Source organism: Chrysemys picta, chromosome 2 (genome assembly GCF_011386835.1).
Source record: "Chrysemys picta bellii isolate R12L10 chromosome 2, ASM1138683v2, whole genome shotgun sequence".
Taxonomy (NCBI): domain Eukaryota; kingdom Metazoa; phylum Chordata; order Testudines; family Emydidae; genus Chrysemys; species Chrysemys picta.
Window position 1 is genome coordinate 81,886,171 of NC_088792.1, and position 18,681 is coordinate 81,904,851.

The 18,681-nt window shown below is 40.7% G+C and overlaps 1 protein-coding gene across 10 annotated transcripts in view; it reads left to right on the top strand.

The window, feature by feature from the left end:
* Positions 1-18,681, top strand: part of ATP2C1 (ATPase secretory pathway Ca2+ transporting 1) — a 126,346-nt gene that overhangs the window by 89,075 nt on the left and 18,590 nt on the right. For all 10 annotated transcript variants that reach the window (XM_065583607.1, XM_065583611.1, XM_042841358.2 and 7 more), the window contains 9 exons: positions 1,647-1,744; positions 4,402-4,497; positions 4,591-4,680; positions 6,947-7,051; positions 9,998-10,154; positions 14,433-14,603; positions 15,913-16,010; positions 16,534-16,584; positions 17,830-17,996. In XM_065583607.1, the coding sequence (XP_065439679.1) occupies positions 1,647-1,744; positions 4,402-4,497; positions 4,591-4,680; positions 6,947-7,051; positions 9,998-10,154; positions 14,433-14,603; positions 15,913-16,010; positions 16,534-16,584; positions 17,830-17,996 (1,033 nt within the window). The remainder of the gene's footprint in view (positions 1-1,646; positions 1,745-4,401; positions 4,498-4,590; positions 4,681-6,946; positions 7,052-9,997; positions 10,155-14,432; positions 14,604-15,912; positions 16,011-16,533; positions 16,585-17,829; positions 17,997-18,681) is intronic.

The window sequence follows — 18,681 nt, forward strand, 5'->3', positions numbered from 1 at the left end:
AAAAGTTTTAAGTCTGTTCAACTACGATGTTAGCAACAATTTTACCAAAAACATGGTAGTACTTTAAAGCATTTTTAAAAAAAAATTATTATACTATTGAATTTACTTCAGGACCTGTGATGCATTTTTTCCAGGTTCTTGAGCCTAGCATCAGAGCCTAACATACAGAATTCATTGGTCTATGTCATTATCAGGGCTGTAGTTTCACAGGTGAAATAGTATGGAGGAAAACGGTTCACCAGTTACAACACTTATTCTCTTTTCTGTGCTTAGTTAAATAAAATATTGATACTTTTAAAATTGGCAGGTTGCCATGTATGTAGGAATAGTACCATTGAGATATTTGTGAACAACTCTAAGTTTATCAGTACTAGAAAATTGCATGGTGTATCATCAGGAAGTCTACATACCACTTTTCAAGTATGTATGTTTTTAATGTCATACATGAAGCTGTATTTTAGATATTAAACAAGGACTCGCATCTATATCCTATCTGGGACCTCAGTGCGTTGATACTAATGAACGTGCAGAGTGCTTCAATGCTGCAAGGTTCTCTTAAGCCTTAGCTACACTGGCAATTCACAGCGCTGCACTTGCTGCGCTCAGGGGTGTGAAAAAACACGCCCCCTGAGCGCAGCGAGTGCAGCGCTGTAAAGCACCAGTGTAATCAGCGCCTGCAGCGCTGCACGCTTGCTCGCAGCGCTGCAAGCTATTCCCCTCGGAGAGGTGGAGTACTTGCAGTGCTGCGAGAGAGCTCTCACAGCGCTGGCGGCGCGACTACACTCGCGCTTCACAGTGCTGCCGCAGCAGCGCTGTGAATCCGCGAGTGTAGCCAAGGCCTTAGAGTTCCCGAAATGTCAAAGGCATTGAGACGCACTATCTCTAGATGCTATTTTTCTTGCATTGTACGGTTAATAAATCTCACATTGCAAAAATCTCTGCCATCCAATTAAACATTCAGATTTAGAATAGTTTAAATAAAAGAAGACACTAATGCAACTTTGACTTAAATTTTAAATGCTCAAGTTAGGAAATTCATGTAGAGGCATTATCTTTGCTAGAGTAGTAATAAACATTATTTGTTAAATATAAGTAAGAACTTGTGGTTACTATGGAAATAAGAGCGTTGAACTTTTTTACTGTTCACAACAATTTCTGACACTTCCTTAATATAGTTGTTCAGTAAACAGGAAGAAAAACATTTTGGAAAATTATAGTTCTTAGCTGCATTTATAACTCCTTGCATAGTTTTGTTGAACTACCTATTGACAATTTTGTGGTGAATCCTTTGAGTCAGTTTATAAGTAACTAGAAATTTTTTGCCTTTGTGCTTAAACAAAAAACCTGCATTGGATTTGATAAAATCCAAAAAATGGAATTGTAACCTAGGCAATTAGTGTTGTATGCCAAAAAATAAGAGTTCTGAAGGAGATGGTAAGAAATTAAAACATAAGTGAAAACTGTAACTGGCTAGATATATTAACACCCTCCTTCTAATGAAGTTCTGTAACATGTACATCTTATCTCAAGTTCCAAAGCACTTGGAAATAAATTTGTCTTCACTGAGGTTTGTTTGCTCATAAGCTACTCATCTTTCAAAGAAGACTTCCTGTCGTATGTTTAGTTTAATTGTTTTTTTTTTCCAGGTTGCTGTAATGTGATTTGTTCAGATAAAACTGGAACTCTGACCAAGAATGAAATGACTGTTACTCATATTTTTACTTCAGATGGACAGTATGCTGAGGTATGTGGTAGGAATATATTTTTAAACTTTTTCTCTAGTGATTTTTTGGTGCAGATGAAAGGTGTCAGACTGAAATATATTAATTACAGCAAATTCAGAGCTGTCTGAGGTAGTGTAACCTTCTCCATGCCATTGTGCTGTGCCTCAGTACTGTTCTGGAGGGACCACATCTAGAGGGAAAGCTAGTTCTGTCCCCATGCCTATTCAGTGTATTGAGATTTCTGGGCCACATCCCAGTTGCTCTGTCTATAGGGAGTTTCCATAAAAATAGATAGGGAGATCTGGCTCTTTGAGCATGCTGACAGCATATTATGTTGGCTTTGGTTAAAAAAAGAAAATTGAGAGGTTGTTTTTGCTGTCCCTATTGAAAACAAGATTATGGTGGCTACTTGCTGTAGCATGTGAATAAAAATGAAATCTAGTTGTAGTAGACTTCAGAGCTGGGGTATCAAACATATATCACTACCCTCATGGTTGCAAAGAAAAAAATTTGGTTAAGACTTGTAAGTTAATTGATAGTGATGTCTTAATGAATGGGAGATGAGTTGAAATGTGGACTTCACCACCATGCTAATGTCTTTAGAGTTGACTCTTCAATGATGACACCTTGGTGTTGAGTAACTGTTTCATTGCTGATCATTTTAATGAATGGAATGCAGAAGGGTGTGGCAGTGAAGGCATGGTGAGGACTGAATTGCTGCCAGGAGGGAAATGCACAAGGAGATATAAAGATCAAGAAGGGGACAACAAGAGGGTGGGAAAAGAAAAGACAAATAAGTGCTCCTCTTAAAACCACATTTTCTCACTATGGGCATGCGGCAGCGCTTTAATATAGCTTGTGTAGTCGCGGCATAGCACTGGGAGAGAGCACCAGGTACACATATCAACTTACTCTGGTTGGCTCCTGCATTCAGGATTTCCAGCTGCTTACTATCTGTAACAATGGTTGCCGAAGTGTCACTCCCTTCAGCTGAAGCAGAAAACTTTGCTACTTTTTTTCTTTCATGCCCATTTTATAAAGAATAGGAAGAACTGAAAACTTAAACCAGTCTCAAAATGTCTTTGACTACTTTCAGGTCTGATTTTGTACCCATTGATGGCAATGGGTATCTTTTCTTTGACTTGAGTAGAAGTAGGATGATGGGCCCTCTTGTGGTTTTTTTTTTTTTTTTTTAAATCACTGTTACCTACATTCCTTCTTCTCTCTGTTTTGACAACCACAATCTTGTGTTTACATTGGGAGAAACATATAGTGCCTCTCTTCTGTTTTGAGTTTTGAAACACAGCATAAGAAAAAGTATATTGCAGTTATTCTGGGGAGAAGAGCCTTACTGAATTGAAGGGAAAAGAAGAAAATAAACACAAAGATGAGAGGAATGAAAGTGGCAAAAATTAATTTTCAAAACAATGTGCTGGTCAGCAGTTTGGTAACTTGCTTAGTTTCTTGTCTTCTAATTTTTACATTTTTAATTTAAAATATCTGTGTGGAAACTTGGAGGGGCTCTATATATCCCTCCAATTACTATATCCAGAGTTAAGGTTCAGTAACTTCAGTTGAGCAGGCGTGCCCCAAAGGAGGGAAATGAGTGAAAAGGATTCTGAATTTTAGTTTTAAACTCTGTATATTGCTAAATGGGGTTTAAACTAAAACTGCCACAATCGTTCAGACCAGTGGTTCATCTAATTAGATCTCCTTTTTCTGATAGTGACCAGCACCAGATGCTTTTGGAAGGAACTTTAATCCTAAACCTGGACACACAAACCAAATACCCACACTGCTAACCTAAGGGATTATTGTAGGGCCCTTGATTGGGGCCTCTAGGTGCTACTGCAATACAGATATTTAATAAATATAAATTAATAACTGTCTTCAGAGTCTAATCTCCCCCAGGCCTCATCTGCTTTGCTGTTCTTCAGGCAGCCCACTTCCTGTAGCTACACTTCTGGCTCTCATTACTTGACCCAGCAGTTGGTATGCATTGTAATCCAATTAACAGCCTTGCTCTCATTCACCATCCCCCAAAGGCAATCTCTACACTAGAAACCTTACAGTGGCACAGTTGTACCCATGCAGCTGTGCCGCTGTAAGGTCTCCCGTGTAGTTGCTCCATGCTGCCAGGAGAGAGCTCTCCCATTGGCATAATTAAAACACTCCCAATGAGCGGCGGTAGCTATATCGGCAGGAGAGACTCTCCCTCCGACATAGCACTGTCCACACTTGCACTTCTGGCAATGTAACTTATCTCACAAAAGTGCTAATGTAGACATAGCCTCAGAGACCACTATTCGCGGGTCCTGAGTGGCAGGAAAACCAATATCCTAAGCTTTTCTTATCGCTGATGAACAGTAAGAATACAGCAGTTGAAGAATACTGAATTAATTCTGAATTTGAATTACAGATTTGGAAGTTGTGGTCTGATATTTATCAAAATATTAAACTGTTCAGATTGAGTTAAATACTCTTTAACTTAAACCCTCTGCATTAGAAGCTGATTAGGAAATGTGTGTGCACCTTTCACTTGGTATAATTGTTCCATTTTTAAATTACTCATATTCCATTATCTGTGTGGGAGATTTTGAATTTATGAAATTAATTTGTAATCTTGCTTTTCAATCTTCCATTTTATGCTGTATTTGGCTGTTTTTGTGTCTTACAGGTTACTGGAGTAGGCTATAACAGGTTTGGAGAAGTCATACTTGATGGTGATGTTATTCATGGGTATAACAACCCCTCTGTTAGCAGAATTGTTGAGGTAAGATCTCAACACAGTAAGCAGTCTGTTTTCATTGAATTAGTACAGGAATTGTATATTGCCTTGACCTCTGTTTTATTTGTGTCTTTTTAGGCAGGTTGTGTGTGCAATGATGCCATAATTAGAAACAGCACTCTAATGGGAAAACCAACAGAAGGGGCCTTACTTGCACTTGCTATGAAGGTGTGTACCTAATTCATGGTGGTTTTTCTCGTCATGTCTAACATTAAGTTCATAGGAATGAGTGTTTAACTATAGCACTAATGTTTTCATTGGAAAAAAAAACAACCCTTTCCTCCATATAAAGAATCTTTTATTATGAAAAATTACTGGGCATCCTGACAATTTAGATAATGAATAGGAGATGAAAATGGAACTGAAGGAAAATGATGATGTTTGGATCTGATTTTTTTTGATAACTTGTCTATTTTTTACTTTGAATTTTTGACTGTTTACAGTTTACAGTTGTCATTTAATTTGGTGCTAACCCATTTGTCAAGTAATCAGCATCTGTTCTGAAGCTGGAGAGGATTAGAAAAGATAAAATAGTGGCACATGAGCAATTGATTATTTACTGGCACTTAAATAGCACCTTTCAGAGTTGCAGCATTTAAAGTGTTGGATACAGGGACTTTCAGTTGAGTAACTTTTGGTTAAACAAGATTTCCTCTGTATGCTGTGACAATGAACTAAGACTACTTGGACAGGTAACAGTGAACCCCGGTACCTAATCTTTCTATGACTGGGCGTAGCTTTGTATCTATGTTGTGTAATGCAGTGATGTTCAGTGTTTTTCCCCCATCTGGGACTCAGAATCCACTCACAGCTTCTTGCAGAGACCCATTTAAAACCCCACACTCTTGTGACTCCACAAGGATTATGGGATTGATTGTATGAAAACTGGCAGGTGGACTACAACTGCTTCTTGCCATCCCTGCAGTGCACTTTGCTGTGGGCAGGGGGAGTGGGGCCATTTTAAGATGTGAATCAAGTAGATTCTAGAGAGTAGTGGGGTTTAGCAGGTAGGTGATACTGTATTATTTTTAATCAGCGTATTTTCCCCCAGAGTTGAGTGGGGTTGGGAATGGAGTTAGAGTTGCAATCAGGGTTTTGGTAGGAAAAACAGCAGACACATTGAATTTTCCCCCAAGCTTCACTGAGTCCTGGAAGTCACAAATTTTCAGATGAACTTTTTACTGTGGTGGAGATTTTGTTGTGATGCACCTTAAGGTTGCCTCCTGCAATTTGAAAACCCCTGATCTTAGTTTTACTGAGGAGATATGAGTTCTCCTATTTAAATCTCTGCTGTGGTCTTGCTTTATAATTTTGGGCAAGTCTCTTATTGCACTGGTTCTCAAACTTATTTGATCAGGCCCCCCTTCTTTGTGTCTGTAGTCATTTATGCCACCCCCGGGCCCAAGTACATGTACCACCACCCAACTCTGAAGGCAGGGTGGAGAGCAGCAGCTGCTGGCTGGGCAACCAGCTCTGAAGGCAGCGCTGCACCAGCAGCAGCAGCACAGAAGTAAGGGTGGGAATGTGAAAAGTGAGATTGGTCAACATCACTTTTCACAGCAATTTAGTGCCACCTTGCAACCTTCTGTACTGCTGCTGCCACCCTGAGGCTGACAGGCGGAGCCCCACTGCCTCGGGGGGGGGGGGGGGGGGAGAGGAGAGCCTGAGCCTAGGGCTACCTCCTGATGAGGCATGTGGGGGGGAGGAGAGCCCGAGCCTGGGTGGTGGGGCTTCAGCTGTCCTCTTTATTCCCGCTTCCCAGGTGTGCATGACCCTTCTACACGAGCCCCAGCCACCTCGGGCTGACAGCCAGAGCTTTTTTTTTTTTAACAAAATCTCTACACAGTTCTTGTCTCCTGTGACACATTCCCATGCCTCCCTTGGGAGGCCCACCCCATAATTTGAGAACCGCTGACTTAACATGTCTGCCTCTCTTTCCCAGCAATGCAATAGAGGTAACATCTGCTTATCTCAGTGGTTTACAAGCTTGAGTCATTAAAGTGCTTTTTAAAACCTGGAGAAGGGGCTGTAGAATACTAAAGTATCTGCTCTAGAAGTTGGATATGTTTTAATGAGCAGTGTGCAACAGCAAGATCTGTTTGCACCTAGGTATAACTGAGATCTTTGGATGAAAGGCAGAATATTGTATAAGAACAAAGTAGATGTGATTTTGAAAATGTAAAAAATATACTGTTGGTGACTGCCATTGAAACATAAAAAGGTGTGGGTTTGCTCATTGGTGTTTATCTATCAAAGCTTATATCTAAGCTGGACTAGTGTGACTTGCTTTTAGTTTTAATAGGGAAATAAAAACTGAATGGGTTTATAAATAACTAAGAATGAAAATGAGCCATTTGAACTTGTGACTTGAAAGGCTAGTAGCCTGGCTAAATGAATAAAAATGGTTTTGATATTATGGTTACATTTTACACAGATGGGTCTAGATGGACTCCAGCAGGACTATATTAGAAAAGCAGAGTATCCCTTCAGCTCAGAGCAAAAATGGATGGCTGTTAAATGTGTGCACAGGACACAACAGGTAGGCCTTTTCCATGGCTATTTCCTCACTCAGTGATGTTAACTAACTTCCTACAGCACAGGAAATGGTGTACAAGCTATCTCTGTTTAACTTCAGAAGTTGTGTACAGGAAGGGAGTAGCAAGCCATCAGCATAGCGCTACACCTGAGAGTGTGAAGGAGAAAGTTTGATAGTGAAACTAGTTTAATTTTCTGTCTCTGAAGTGGTGGTTGAAAACCACAGGGCGTTTGTGGAAGTATACAGTGAAATTAAACATTTAAAATTCTAAATTTGAGCTCCTCCATAGAAATCTCATGAGATTCTGTTAATGTTCTGCTGTTTTCTTGGCAATGTAGTTACATGGCAAGAAGGAATATACCAGTTTAACAGAGAAAGGAATTGCATTATGTGAAATAACTATTTCATTTGGAATAATGGGGGAGATGAACTTTCTCCATAACATATATCTGTATGTTTACCTCCTCTTCCTTCCTTCCCTCCCTCCTCCCTCCCCCCCCCCCCCAAAAAAAAGTGTGTGGCAAGTGGAATATTTCAGTGCGAGTGAAAGTAAGAATCGCTGTTAAGTCTGACCAGCATGTGTCATGGAAGGCAATGGATCCTGGATTTATGGAATATCCCTCTAGTGCTTATGGCAAAAAAGTTAGCTTGTTGTTAAAGCTTCAAAATAGCACCAGAAACTCTCTAGTTGTGGAGATGGAAGGTTCTAATTCATGGCCTGTCCACTTTCCATGCTGCACTGCTTCAAATTCTCAGAGCATTAAGTCATCAGCTTTAGGATAGAGTTTGCAGAAGAACTAAGGAGAGCTTAGCAGCCTAGATTTGATTTTTTTTTTTTTAAATTACCTTGGGAGCCAAGAGGATGAAAGGATTCTCTAGCATATACTGCAGGTAATCTCTTCCCCTACCCTCAGTATTTTGATGTTCTTAAGTTTGAACCTTTTCACTACTCCCCCTGTTGATCTTTGAAACAAAGGTCAATTGGGGAAAATTACCGTACAAACAACCTGACTACCTACAACAACTTAAAATATCCTGGCTTCACCAAGACCTGAACAATTGTGTAATGTATAGAGGATTTTAACATACAGATATTTCTTTGACCGGGTAGCTGGCCTTCTAATTTAAGGCCTTGGATGTGGGCTCAGGAGATCTCAGGCTACCTCTACACTGCAAATGGGGTTTGTACAATTTGCAGCTTGTATGGATATACCTGTGCTAGCTTTAATCTAGTGAGGCCACAGTGGCATGAGCTGCGTGAGCCTGCCTGACTCCCTGGGTAGGCCATACTGAAGCCTATGCCACCATGTTCTCCTTGCTATTTTTAGCAAACTAGCTAGATTTAAAGCTAGCACAGGTACATGCACCCATGCTGCAAATTCTACTCAGTCGCAGTGTAGATATAGTCTGTGTTCTGTTCCAGATTTTGCCACAGGCTGCTTTCTGTGCTGCAGTTTCCCATCTGTTTGCCATTAGTGCCAGTCAAAATGTTTTTTGGAAACTAGGTCTCAAACCTGATCTCATTCTTTAAGATTACAAATTTGATGAAAGTAACTGCATAAATCTAAAATATTTAGACTTTGTACTGCACAACTTGCTGATTAATAATATTGTGTAGTCAGAATTTTTTAGAGTACGCATTAAATGGATCAAGAACGGACCTTTCAAAAAGTAGTCCTCAATGGGAATCATCAGTGAATGGGGATGTTTCTGGTTGGAGTTACACAGAGCTTGGAACTAGACTTGATGCTATTGAACATTTTAATCAATGATCTGAAAGTAAATATAAAATCACTGCTGATAATTTGCAGATGATACAAATGCAAAGTTATAAATCTAGGAATGAGGAATGCAGACTATATTTACAGACTAGGGGATTGTATTCTGGAAAGCAGTGACTGTGAAAAAGACTTAGGGATCATAGTGGACATACAACTGAACATGAGCTCCCAGTGTGGTACTGTGGCAAAAAGGACTAATGCAATCTTTGGATGTAAAAACGGGAGTAGTGAGTAGAAGTAGGGAGATTTCACCTGTATATGTGGCATTGGTGAGACTCATACTGTGTATAGTTCTTGTCCACAATTTAAAGAGGATGTTGAAAAATTGGAGAGGGTGCAGAAATGAGCCACAAAACATGATTTGAGAGCTGGAGAAAATACCATTCAGTGAGAGACTTACAGATTCTATGAATCTGTAAACTGAGGTTTCCTTTCCACCTTTTGTCTTGTCTATTTAGGACAGGTCTATCTACAGACCTATATCAGAATAACTGTTCAGGGATGTGAAAAATCCACCCCCCGAGCGACATAATTACACTGATCTAACCCCCTGTGGAGATAGCACTATATTGACAGAGCCTCTCCCGCCAACATAGGTACCATCTCTCGGAGAGGTAGATGAACTACACCAAGGGAGAAACTCTTCGTTAAAGTGCTACCGATGCAGCTGCGCTGCTGTCAAGCTGCCCATGCAGACAAGCCCTACTGCGCTGTACATGGAGACTAGCCCTACTACACATTAGCTTTTCAGGACATGAACTGTCTAATGTGTATTCACATTGCCTAATAAAATGCCCTAATTTCAAGAGGGCTTTCTAGATGCTACTGTAATACTACTAATTTATAGACACCTCTACCCTGATATAACGCTGTCCTCAGGAGCCAAAAAATCTCACCGTGTTATAGGTGAAACGGCGTTATATTGAACTTTGATCTGCTGGAGCACGCAGCCCCACCCCCCCCGAAGCGCTGTTTTACCGCGTTATATCTGAATTAGTGTTATATCATGTCGCATTATATCAGGGTAGAGGTGTATTATGTATTTAGAATTGCACTGTTACGAAAATAGATTTTCGCTTTAAATGAATGAGTTAACTCTTACATTGCAGAATGTATGATATAGGTTAGACGACTCTAATTACTCGTGTGAATATTTTTTTTTCCTTAGGACAAACCAGAGATTTGCTTTATGAAGGGAGCTTATGAACAGGTGATTAGATACTGTACAACATATAACAGCAAAGGGCAGACCCTGCCTCTCACCCAACAACAGAGAGAACAGTATCAGCAAGAGACTATATCTATGGGCTCTGCAGGACTTAGGGGTAAGGCCGCTCTAGTGTACCATCTCTACAGGTTGTTAAACCGCTTAAATGTGTTGCTTGACAATTTTGGAGACCTTAAAACTCTAAACTCAACCTTTTCTAGTTTTGTTATGTTCACCAATTTCTTCAAATTAGGACTGGGTGTGAAACTGGCACTTTAGTTTAAGGGTTAAGTAATAACATGACTATCTGTGGATGTGGACATATTGTACCTCAGGTTTCAGTTTCTTCTCCTGTGAGAAGAGATAAGACTCATCACCACTTATCTGTCATCTTTTTCTGCAGGAATTGGTTTATGGGTTTTTGGGGTAATCCCAGGTTCTCCCCTGTTTTCTTTTTTGTTTCATCTCATATGATTCGACCTATGAATATGTGGGTTAGAGAGACCCTTATTTGAGCCACAGGTTTGTGTGACACTTGCCTGAACTAGTCAGCATGACTAAATATTGGTCAGAGCAGGTTGCTAGAGTTACTGCTGCAGTCAGAGTGCTCACAAGGAATGGACACTACTTCTTCGGGTGATGGTTCCTATGTGTATTACACATGTGGGCACGCATGCACACCATGCACTTAGGTCTGGAATTCCTTCAGTGCAGTGTCTGTTGACCCACACATGCTCAGTAGCTCTTCACATGCTCCTGACCGAGGGTATAAGAAGCAGCGTCCTCTTCAGTTCTTTCTTACTGTTGCATGGCCTGAGTTGGACTCGTGTCCTCCTTTGCTATTGCAGAACCTGTAAAAATTTAATTGTAAATGTATGTTTTAGCTTAAGAATTCTAGTTAGTATATAGTTTAGTACAGAATAGAATTACTCTTCTTCCTCTTCGCCCCCACCCCCTAGCTGGGTGAAAATTCTTGAATTCCAGGACCCTGGGCATAGTCCTGGAACCAGGAGAACTGTCTCTCCTGCCCTCGATCCTTCTCCATCAGCAACAAGCATCACCGGTGCATGTTCTGTCTGGGTGAGGCACATGTCTCTAAGTGCAGTATGTGTAAAACCTTCCTACCCAAAACTAGAGAGGCCTGAGAGCTCTGACTGAAAGTTCCTGATGGAAGAGGCTATGAGGCCCTGCATGGACCTGGGAGACCCTTCCCATCCCCCGTACGTCAGCCTCAGCTGACCAACAGTGCCCCTCCAAGCACGAACCTCAGAGTGGCGCGCTTAACATTGAAGCCCAAGGAGTTGTCACATAGGGCCCCCCATGAGAGTAAGACACTTGCATGAGCATAAGGGCAGCTCCTCAAGCGGACTGTCCAAAAGAAATGCGTTTTCTCCCCGAGCTGGTCCTGATTGGATGAGATGTGTACAGAACTGGCTCTGCTGAAGACCCCCATGCGGAAGGGTAAGACATGGAAGAAAAGAGATGTCTGTTCTGATGGAGACTGCAGGGGAGAGTGGAGAGAGACTCATCAGTCCCATCCACGAGTGCAGGTCTGGATTCATCATCGGTACTGCCTGCTTAGCCATTGATCATCCAGCTGTGTCATCAGAACTGGTCCATCAGGAGTATCTATTAGCCTCCAGCATTACTAAGGTCTCTGTACAGCCCAGAGTACGAGAGTTCTATCTTCCTCCCCTACCTGCAGTCTCCACTCTGTTCAGGCCCTGCCCTCCTGAGAGACGTCCTTATCCTGGAGGAGGAACTGATACCATTGTCTCAGAGGCCCCATCTCCATCCATGGAGCTGGAGAGCCTCCGTATCCATGGTACCACTGTTACAAACGGAACCATCCTCTGACTTGGAGGAGTCGGAGGAGATGGCTGCACCAGTATTTCCGTGAAGGCACAGGAGTCCTGGCAGACAGGTGAGACTTTACTATTCCTCCAGCTATGACCCAACCAGGGACAACTAGTATCAAATCCTGTGGGGACTACTGTGACCGATAGATCTACAAATCCCAGTACAGGAGGTCCAGGACCCTCACCATCGACTCCTGGGCATTTTACAACCACAGGTAGTGACCAGGTGGCTATCCCAATCAAGGAGGCCATATCTGAACCGGCCAGAGCAATTTGGCAAACACCGGCATCTTGAGCCCCTACACCTTGCTATGTCAAGAGCTTGGCCACACTACCAAAATTCTACTTTTGCAGACAAAGGGTCAGAGAGACTAGATCTCCTGGTTGGGAAGGTTTTCTCCTCTGCAGGCCTCCGATTTTTGTATTGCTAATTGCCAGGCCTTATTAGCAACATATGATTTTAACACCGGGTTTGCGGACTTTAAAAACAAGCTGCCCATGGAAGACCGAGCCCATTTCCAGTCCTTTCTGGACGAAGGAAGATTGATATCAAAGGTGGCTCCCCAGGCTGTGGGAGATGCCGCAGATACAACATCCAGATCTTTAGCCACAGGACTAGTCATGTGAAGGCTTCAATCATTGGACTTCCCTAGAGAGGTCCAAAATACTATGCAAGACCGCCCCTTTGAGTCCAACCTTCTTAATGAAAAGACAGACGAGCCTCTACATTCTGTAAAGGACTCAAAGATCCACCCTGTGGTACCTGGAGATTTACACCTGTACTTGCCAGCATCGCCTATGGAGCTTTTTTAAAAAGTGATATCACATTAGCTATCTTCAGTCATCTGGTACAGAAGCTGATTTATATGGTAGGTTATATACCACAGTTAGAGGGGGGGAAAAATACAGTAGTTCTTCAATTTCACATTTGAGTTCCTTCAGAATTCTTGTGTTAATACCATCTGATCAGGTTGACTTATTACTGTTGAATTTATCAATTTATTCCAAAACCTCTTCTAACACCACCTCAATCTGGAACAGTTCCTCAGATTTGTCACTTAAAAAGAGTGGCTCAGGTTTGGAAGTCTCCCTCACATCCTCAGCTGTGAATATCACAGCAAAGAATTAATTGTTACTGTAATTGGAGGCTCCTAGAGGTGTGTGGTCCCTATCTATATTCCACTATCCACCCTCCCTCCCCTCTGCTTCAGATCCAGTTGGATTGCAGTAGGAGGAGGAACTGGAGAGGTGTTGACGTGCGCTGCCTCTTATAGCCTTGGTTGGGAGCACAAGAAGAGCTACTGAGTGAGTGTGTGTGGGTGAATGGACCCTACTTTGAAGAAATTCTGGACTCAGGCGCGTGGTGCACATACATACCCATGTATGGAATACAGATAGGGACCACACATCTTGAACCTCCAGTACAGTAAGTCAGCTCCATTTTTTCTGTAGGCCTCTAAATTGTCTGAGAAGACACAATATTTAAATATGGCTGCTTGTTATTTTTAACATTAATGTTGATAAAAAGGGGAGAGGTGTTACACAGGAAACTTGCGGGCTGACACTCCATCCATGACAGCCTTTCATTCGCCTTTGCAAAGGGTCATGGACATGGTATACTGACCTTTACTTTGTTTCACAGATTTAGTTTTAGCTTGCTTACAACCTTATTTTTAAAAAATATTTGTGGATTGAAATCACTTACCCTCTTTATATAAGCTGACAATATTTAGCCTCTACTGGTGGGCCAATTTATCCTATATTGGTGCACTTAGCCTCCTATTCATATTAATATTATGAAAAACAGTAATTGTGTGCAATAATCAGATCCTGATATACCTTTCTCTAAACACCAAAAGCAATTATTTTTTCATGTGGTAATGACTTCCAAAGCTGGGAAAGGGGTGTCTGTTCTCCCCCCCACCCCCAACACTCCTTGGAGAGGCAAGGCACCAAAAAGCAAACCAGAATATATCTAACAGCAGTTCCCATTCAGAGAATTGTGACCCGAGGGTGCTAGCACTATCTCACTTTCTGCTGTAGCCTACCTACTGAATGAGGCCCCTGTCCTGCAAATATTCACATAATACACCTCTACCCCGATATAATGCGACCCAATATAACATGAATTCGGATAAAACGTGGTAAAGCAGTGTTCCGGGGGGGCAGGGCTGCGCACTCCATGGGTCAAAGCAAGTTTGATATAACGCAGTTTCACCTATAACACGGTAAGATTTTTTTTGGCTCCCGAGGACAGCATTCTATCGAGGTAGAGGTGTAGTTGCATTGATTTCAATGCATAAAGTTATTCATATGTATGAGTGTGTTTTGCAGCATTGGGCCCACAGTCTGTAAGCACCAATCATCCAGTTTTTTTTAAATAAAAATTTATTTGAATTATATCCTTTTTAGAAAATATATAGGGTGTGTGGTTGAAATACTTATTTTGGAAAGGGGGTCTGTTAATGTACTACGCTGGTTAGTTATTAAATTGTTTAGTTTTAAAAGATTAACTTATTTTTCTTGTTTTCTTAAAGTTCTGACCCTAGCCTCTGGTCCTGAGCTGGGACAGCTTACCTTTTTGGGGCTGGTGGGAATAATTGATCCTCCAAGGACTGGAGTAAAAGAATCTGTCGCTACACTTATCACTTCAGGAGTAGCAATAAAAATGATTACCGGAGATTCACAGGAGACTGCAATTGCTATTGGTATGAATACACCTCTTCCTCTCAGTTTGACTTGTCGGATGCCATTAACAATTTTATTAATTGTTACTCTAAAAAGGTTTATGTGGTGCAAATAAAAAATAGAAGTAAGATTTTGTGAAATTTACAAATCTATAGACTCTATACAGTTTGTATTTTTAGTAGACATAAGATTGTCAAATGTGATGTAACAGGAAAGAGTGTAGTTTAAACTGAGTATCCCTTTAAACTATATCTGTCTGAAAATTGTTTTTATACCTAAGATTTGCTGTAATTGAGACAATTTTGGTTTAGTTGAGTGTGGTTTTTTTCCCCCCTATCTAGCAGTAGTGGATGCTCAATCAATTTAAGAGTTCATTTTTATATAGTTTTTTCCCCTGTCTGTGGGGGGCCTTTCACATAGCAGCAAGGGAGAAACAAACACTTAGGAAAACTGGCCCAGGTTACTCAGAGCAGGTATGGTACCAGAAATTATTTCAAACTCTTTTGTATATGTGACTGGATTTCAAGTTGAAAGTGGCTTGTTTGTGTTTTAACTTTGAACAAATTACCTAGTTGACTTCTGTACGTTATTGGTTTACGGAGGAGTTTGTCACAGAGGGGAATTCTTTGTGTGGGCTGATGATGAAGCTTTGTAAAGGGAGTTAAATTAGATTGAAATTTCACTTTTGTCTGAGGCTTCTCTTCTCACTTCCCATTTTATGACTCCATCCTTTCTCTACCTGTTCATATCCATTTGCTAATTTCCTATTCCTTTTTTGGATTGTAAGCTCTTTGGGACAGGGACTGTCACTTTTTGCTATGTTTGTACAGCACCTAATACAATGGGGCACTGACCTGCTTGAAGCCTCTAAATGTTAATGCAAATATAAACATGTAATCAGAATAGACTTCACGACACATTTGTTATTTCTCAAGAGTTCAGGTAACTACTCCAGTCTACTGATTCAATATCCATTTGCTAATTTCCTATTCCTTTTTTGGATTGTAAGCTCTTTGGGACAGGGACTGTCACTTTTTGCTATGTTTGTACAGCACCTAATACAATGGGGCACTGACCTGCTTGAAGCCTCTAAATGTTAATGCAAATATAAACATGTAATCAGAATAGACTTCACGACACATTTGTTATTTCTCAAGAGTTCAGGTAACTACTCCAGTCTACTGATTCAATAATGAGTTATGAAACTACTGGAGTAAACCTACATGTAGCAAACGTTAAGGCAGAATAGAGGCACAAAATCTTGTATTCCTTATACTAGAAAAACTGGTAGTCTGTTAAATCACTATCTTTTTTTAAATTTCTTTCCAGCTAGTCGCCTTGGGTTCTATTCCAAAAATTCACAGTCCTTCTCAGGAGAAGAAATGGATGCTTTGGATATTCAACAGCTTTCACAAATAGTACCAAAGGTTAGTAGAACACCTCCCTCTTCTATCTCCCCCCTTTTTAGTCTCTCCTTTAGAAAAATTTTCCATGCTTTTAATTTTTAATCAATCCTTGAATTCCCTCTAACAAACCAGTTATTTGCAAAGGATTGTTAACTTGCTTGACAGATGAATAACCTCATTCATTTTGCAATTTTGGCAGTTGTGAATGTTCAGTTACTAAAATTGAGACAAAATTAACTTGAGGCTCAAACTTGACTCTTCCACAGCGTTGGTTCCAAAATATTGTTTTATTTACAAAAGAATGCCAGCCTACAAAAATGAGGACTGCAACATTCTTAATCTGTGACCTTTATTGAAATATGGCTAACATGTAATCTGATTACTATAAACCTAACTCCCTAAATACTCCTGCTTGAAAGCTAATTATATGGGGATATAGTTTGGCATTCAAAGTATTGTTGTATCATCTAATCTTGCAGTATAAATTTCAGCTCTTAATTTCTCAAGTTTTCAATGTTCATTCTTTATGTTCTTCCTTTGATAGATTGCAGTGTTTTACAGAGCCAGTCCCAGACATAAATTGAAAATCATAAAGGTATGTTTCTCCAGAAGTAGAAGTGCAGGATAACTGCTGGAGACCTTATTTTATAATATATTTACTAAAATTGTAACAGGTTAAGATATGTCAGAATGAAATAGGTTTGAAATGTATTTGGTTGTGAAACAGAAATTTATTTGAAAAGAAGACAAGTTGGGAAACCTCACAATGCCCAGTAGAGAGACTACATGCAGCTGCTGTTGGACAGCATAACCCTTTCAGATGCCAGAGGGTCAACTGAGATTCAGGCCTTGGCGCTGTACAGCACTGCAACTTGCTGCGCTCAGGGGTGTGAAAACGCCCCCCTCAGAGTGCAGCGCTGTAAAGCGCCAGTGTATTCAGCGCTGCACGCTCGCTCGCAGTGCTGCAAGCTATTCCCCTCAGAGAGGTGGAGTACTTGCAGCGCTGCGAGGGGAATAGCTTGCAGCGCTGCGAGGGGAATAGCTTGCAGCGCTGCGAGGGGAATAGCTTGCAGCGCTGCGAGGGGAATAGCTTGCAGCGCTGCGAGGGGAATAGCTTGCAGCGCTGCGAGGGGAATAGCTTGCAGCGCTGCGAGGGGAATAGCTTGCAGCGCTGCGAGGGGAATAGCTTGCAGCGCTGTGAGGGCTGTGAATCCCCAAGTGTAGCCAAGGCCTAAGTGTCACATTGCAGTTGAATTGACTAGGAACTTATGGGAATCCATGTTTCTGCTGCATCCCAAAGCAGAATGAAAAGGCATGAATTTCAAGCCAATTCTGTGATAATGCTTCAATTCTGAAGCTAAGAAAATGTCTAAAGTGATATAGAAATATTAGAAAAAGAAAAGTAAATAAAGCGTGACTACAAAGAGATGTTCTCAAGATAACAATTAGCACAAGCAAAAGAGCAAAGATAATGAAGAAATCAAACATTAAGCAACAGTTGGAATGTAATTGAGAGAAATATAGGAAACAATGGTAAATATAAACTCATGGACTTTTTGCTCTTCTTGATGATTTCTTAAATACAACTTGTGAGCAAGCTCACTTCTCTACAAGCATAGGTTTTTAGCTGGGCTTCCTGGGAAGGAGTACAGTAACTTTAGATTGAGGTGTGGTGGCTTTTTTTTAAAAGAGAAATCACATGTAAGAGCTCACTTAAATGGAATTGTAATACCATTTTTATAATTAGATGACATGATTGTAGATAGACTGTTGTCAGGATAGTGGTGTGGATCAGATTGCTCTGATCATTGCCTTAAACAAATTCTTTCCTTTTTTGTAGTCCTTACAAAATAATGGTGCGGTAGTAGCTATGACAGGAGATGGAGTGAATGATGCTGTAGCTCTGAAGGCTGCAGATATTGGAGTGGCAATGGGGCAGACTGGAACAGATGTTTGTAAGGAAGCAGCTGATATGATCTTAGTGGATGATGATTTTCAGACAATAATGTAAGTTTCTGATTTCTGCAAGTATTCAACAAGTCTTAAATAAAAAAAGTGTTAGGAAATCACTTCCCTCCCCCCAACTATACTTTGCAAAAGGATACTTCCTCCTTGTACATTTAGCTGCAGTTAACTTACAAATTCCTATGCATATCCTAAGAAAATTGATCTTTAGTGCTGATTAGTTTGTACTGCAGTCTAAAAAAACCATTAATGCCTTTATTCAAACCATTATTTTCATGGGTTCTAAATAAGCTTTTTATATTATCTGGTTACCTTTCATAAGCACTTGGGCAGGTTGTCAGCAAGAGTATGCAGATTTCTATGGAGGGAGTTGTAGGGGGAGAATGGAGTCTGTTCTTAGATGCACATTGGTATTAAAACTATTTAAGCCTTTAGGCCTAGTCTACACTGAACTTTTTCCCCCCTTAACACTTTCTGCTGGTATTAGTGGTGGTAATTGAGTGCAGTGCAGAAAGGACATCCATATGTTAACCGTTGTAATAGGAACTGCTCAGAGCAAGGTTAGACCACGGAGTTGTATATGTTTTAAAAAACACAGGTGTCTTCTATGTAGTACTATTATGACAACAAGTGGAGCTGGAGTGATGGGAAATTGAAAGAGAAGCCTAGCATAGGCACAGTTAGCTTATATTTAAGCTATGTTTCAACTTTTTATGTTCAGATAAAT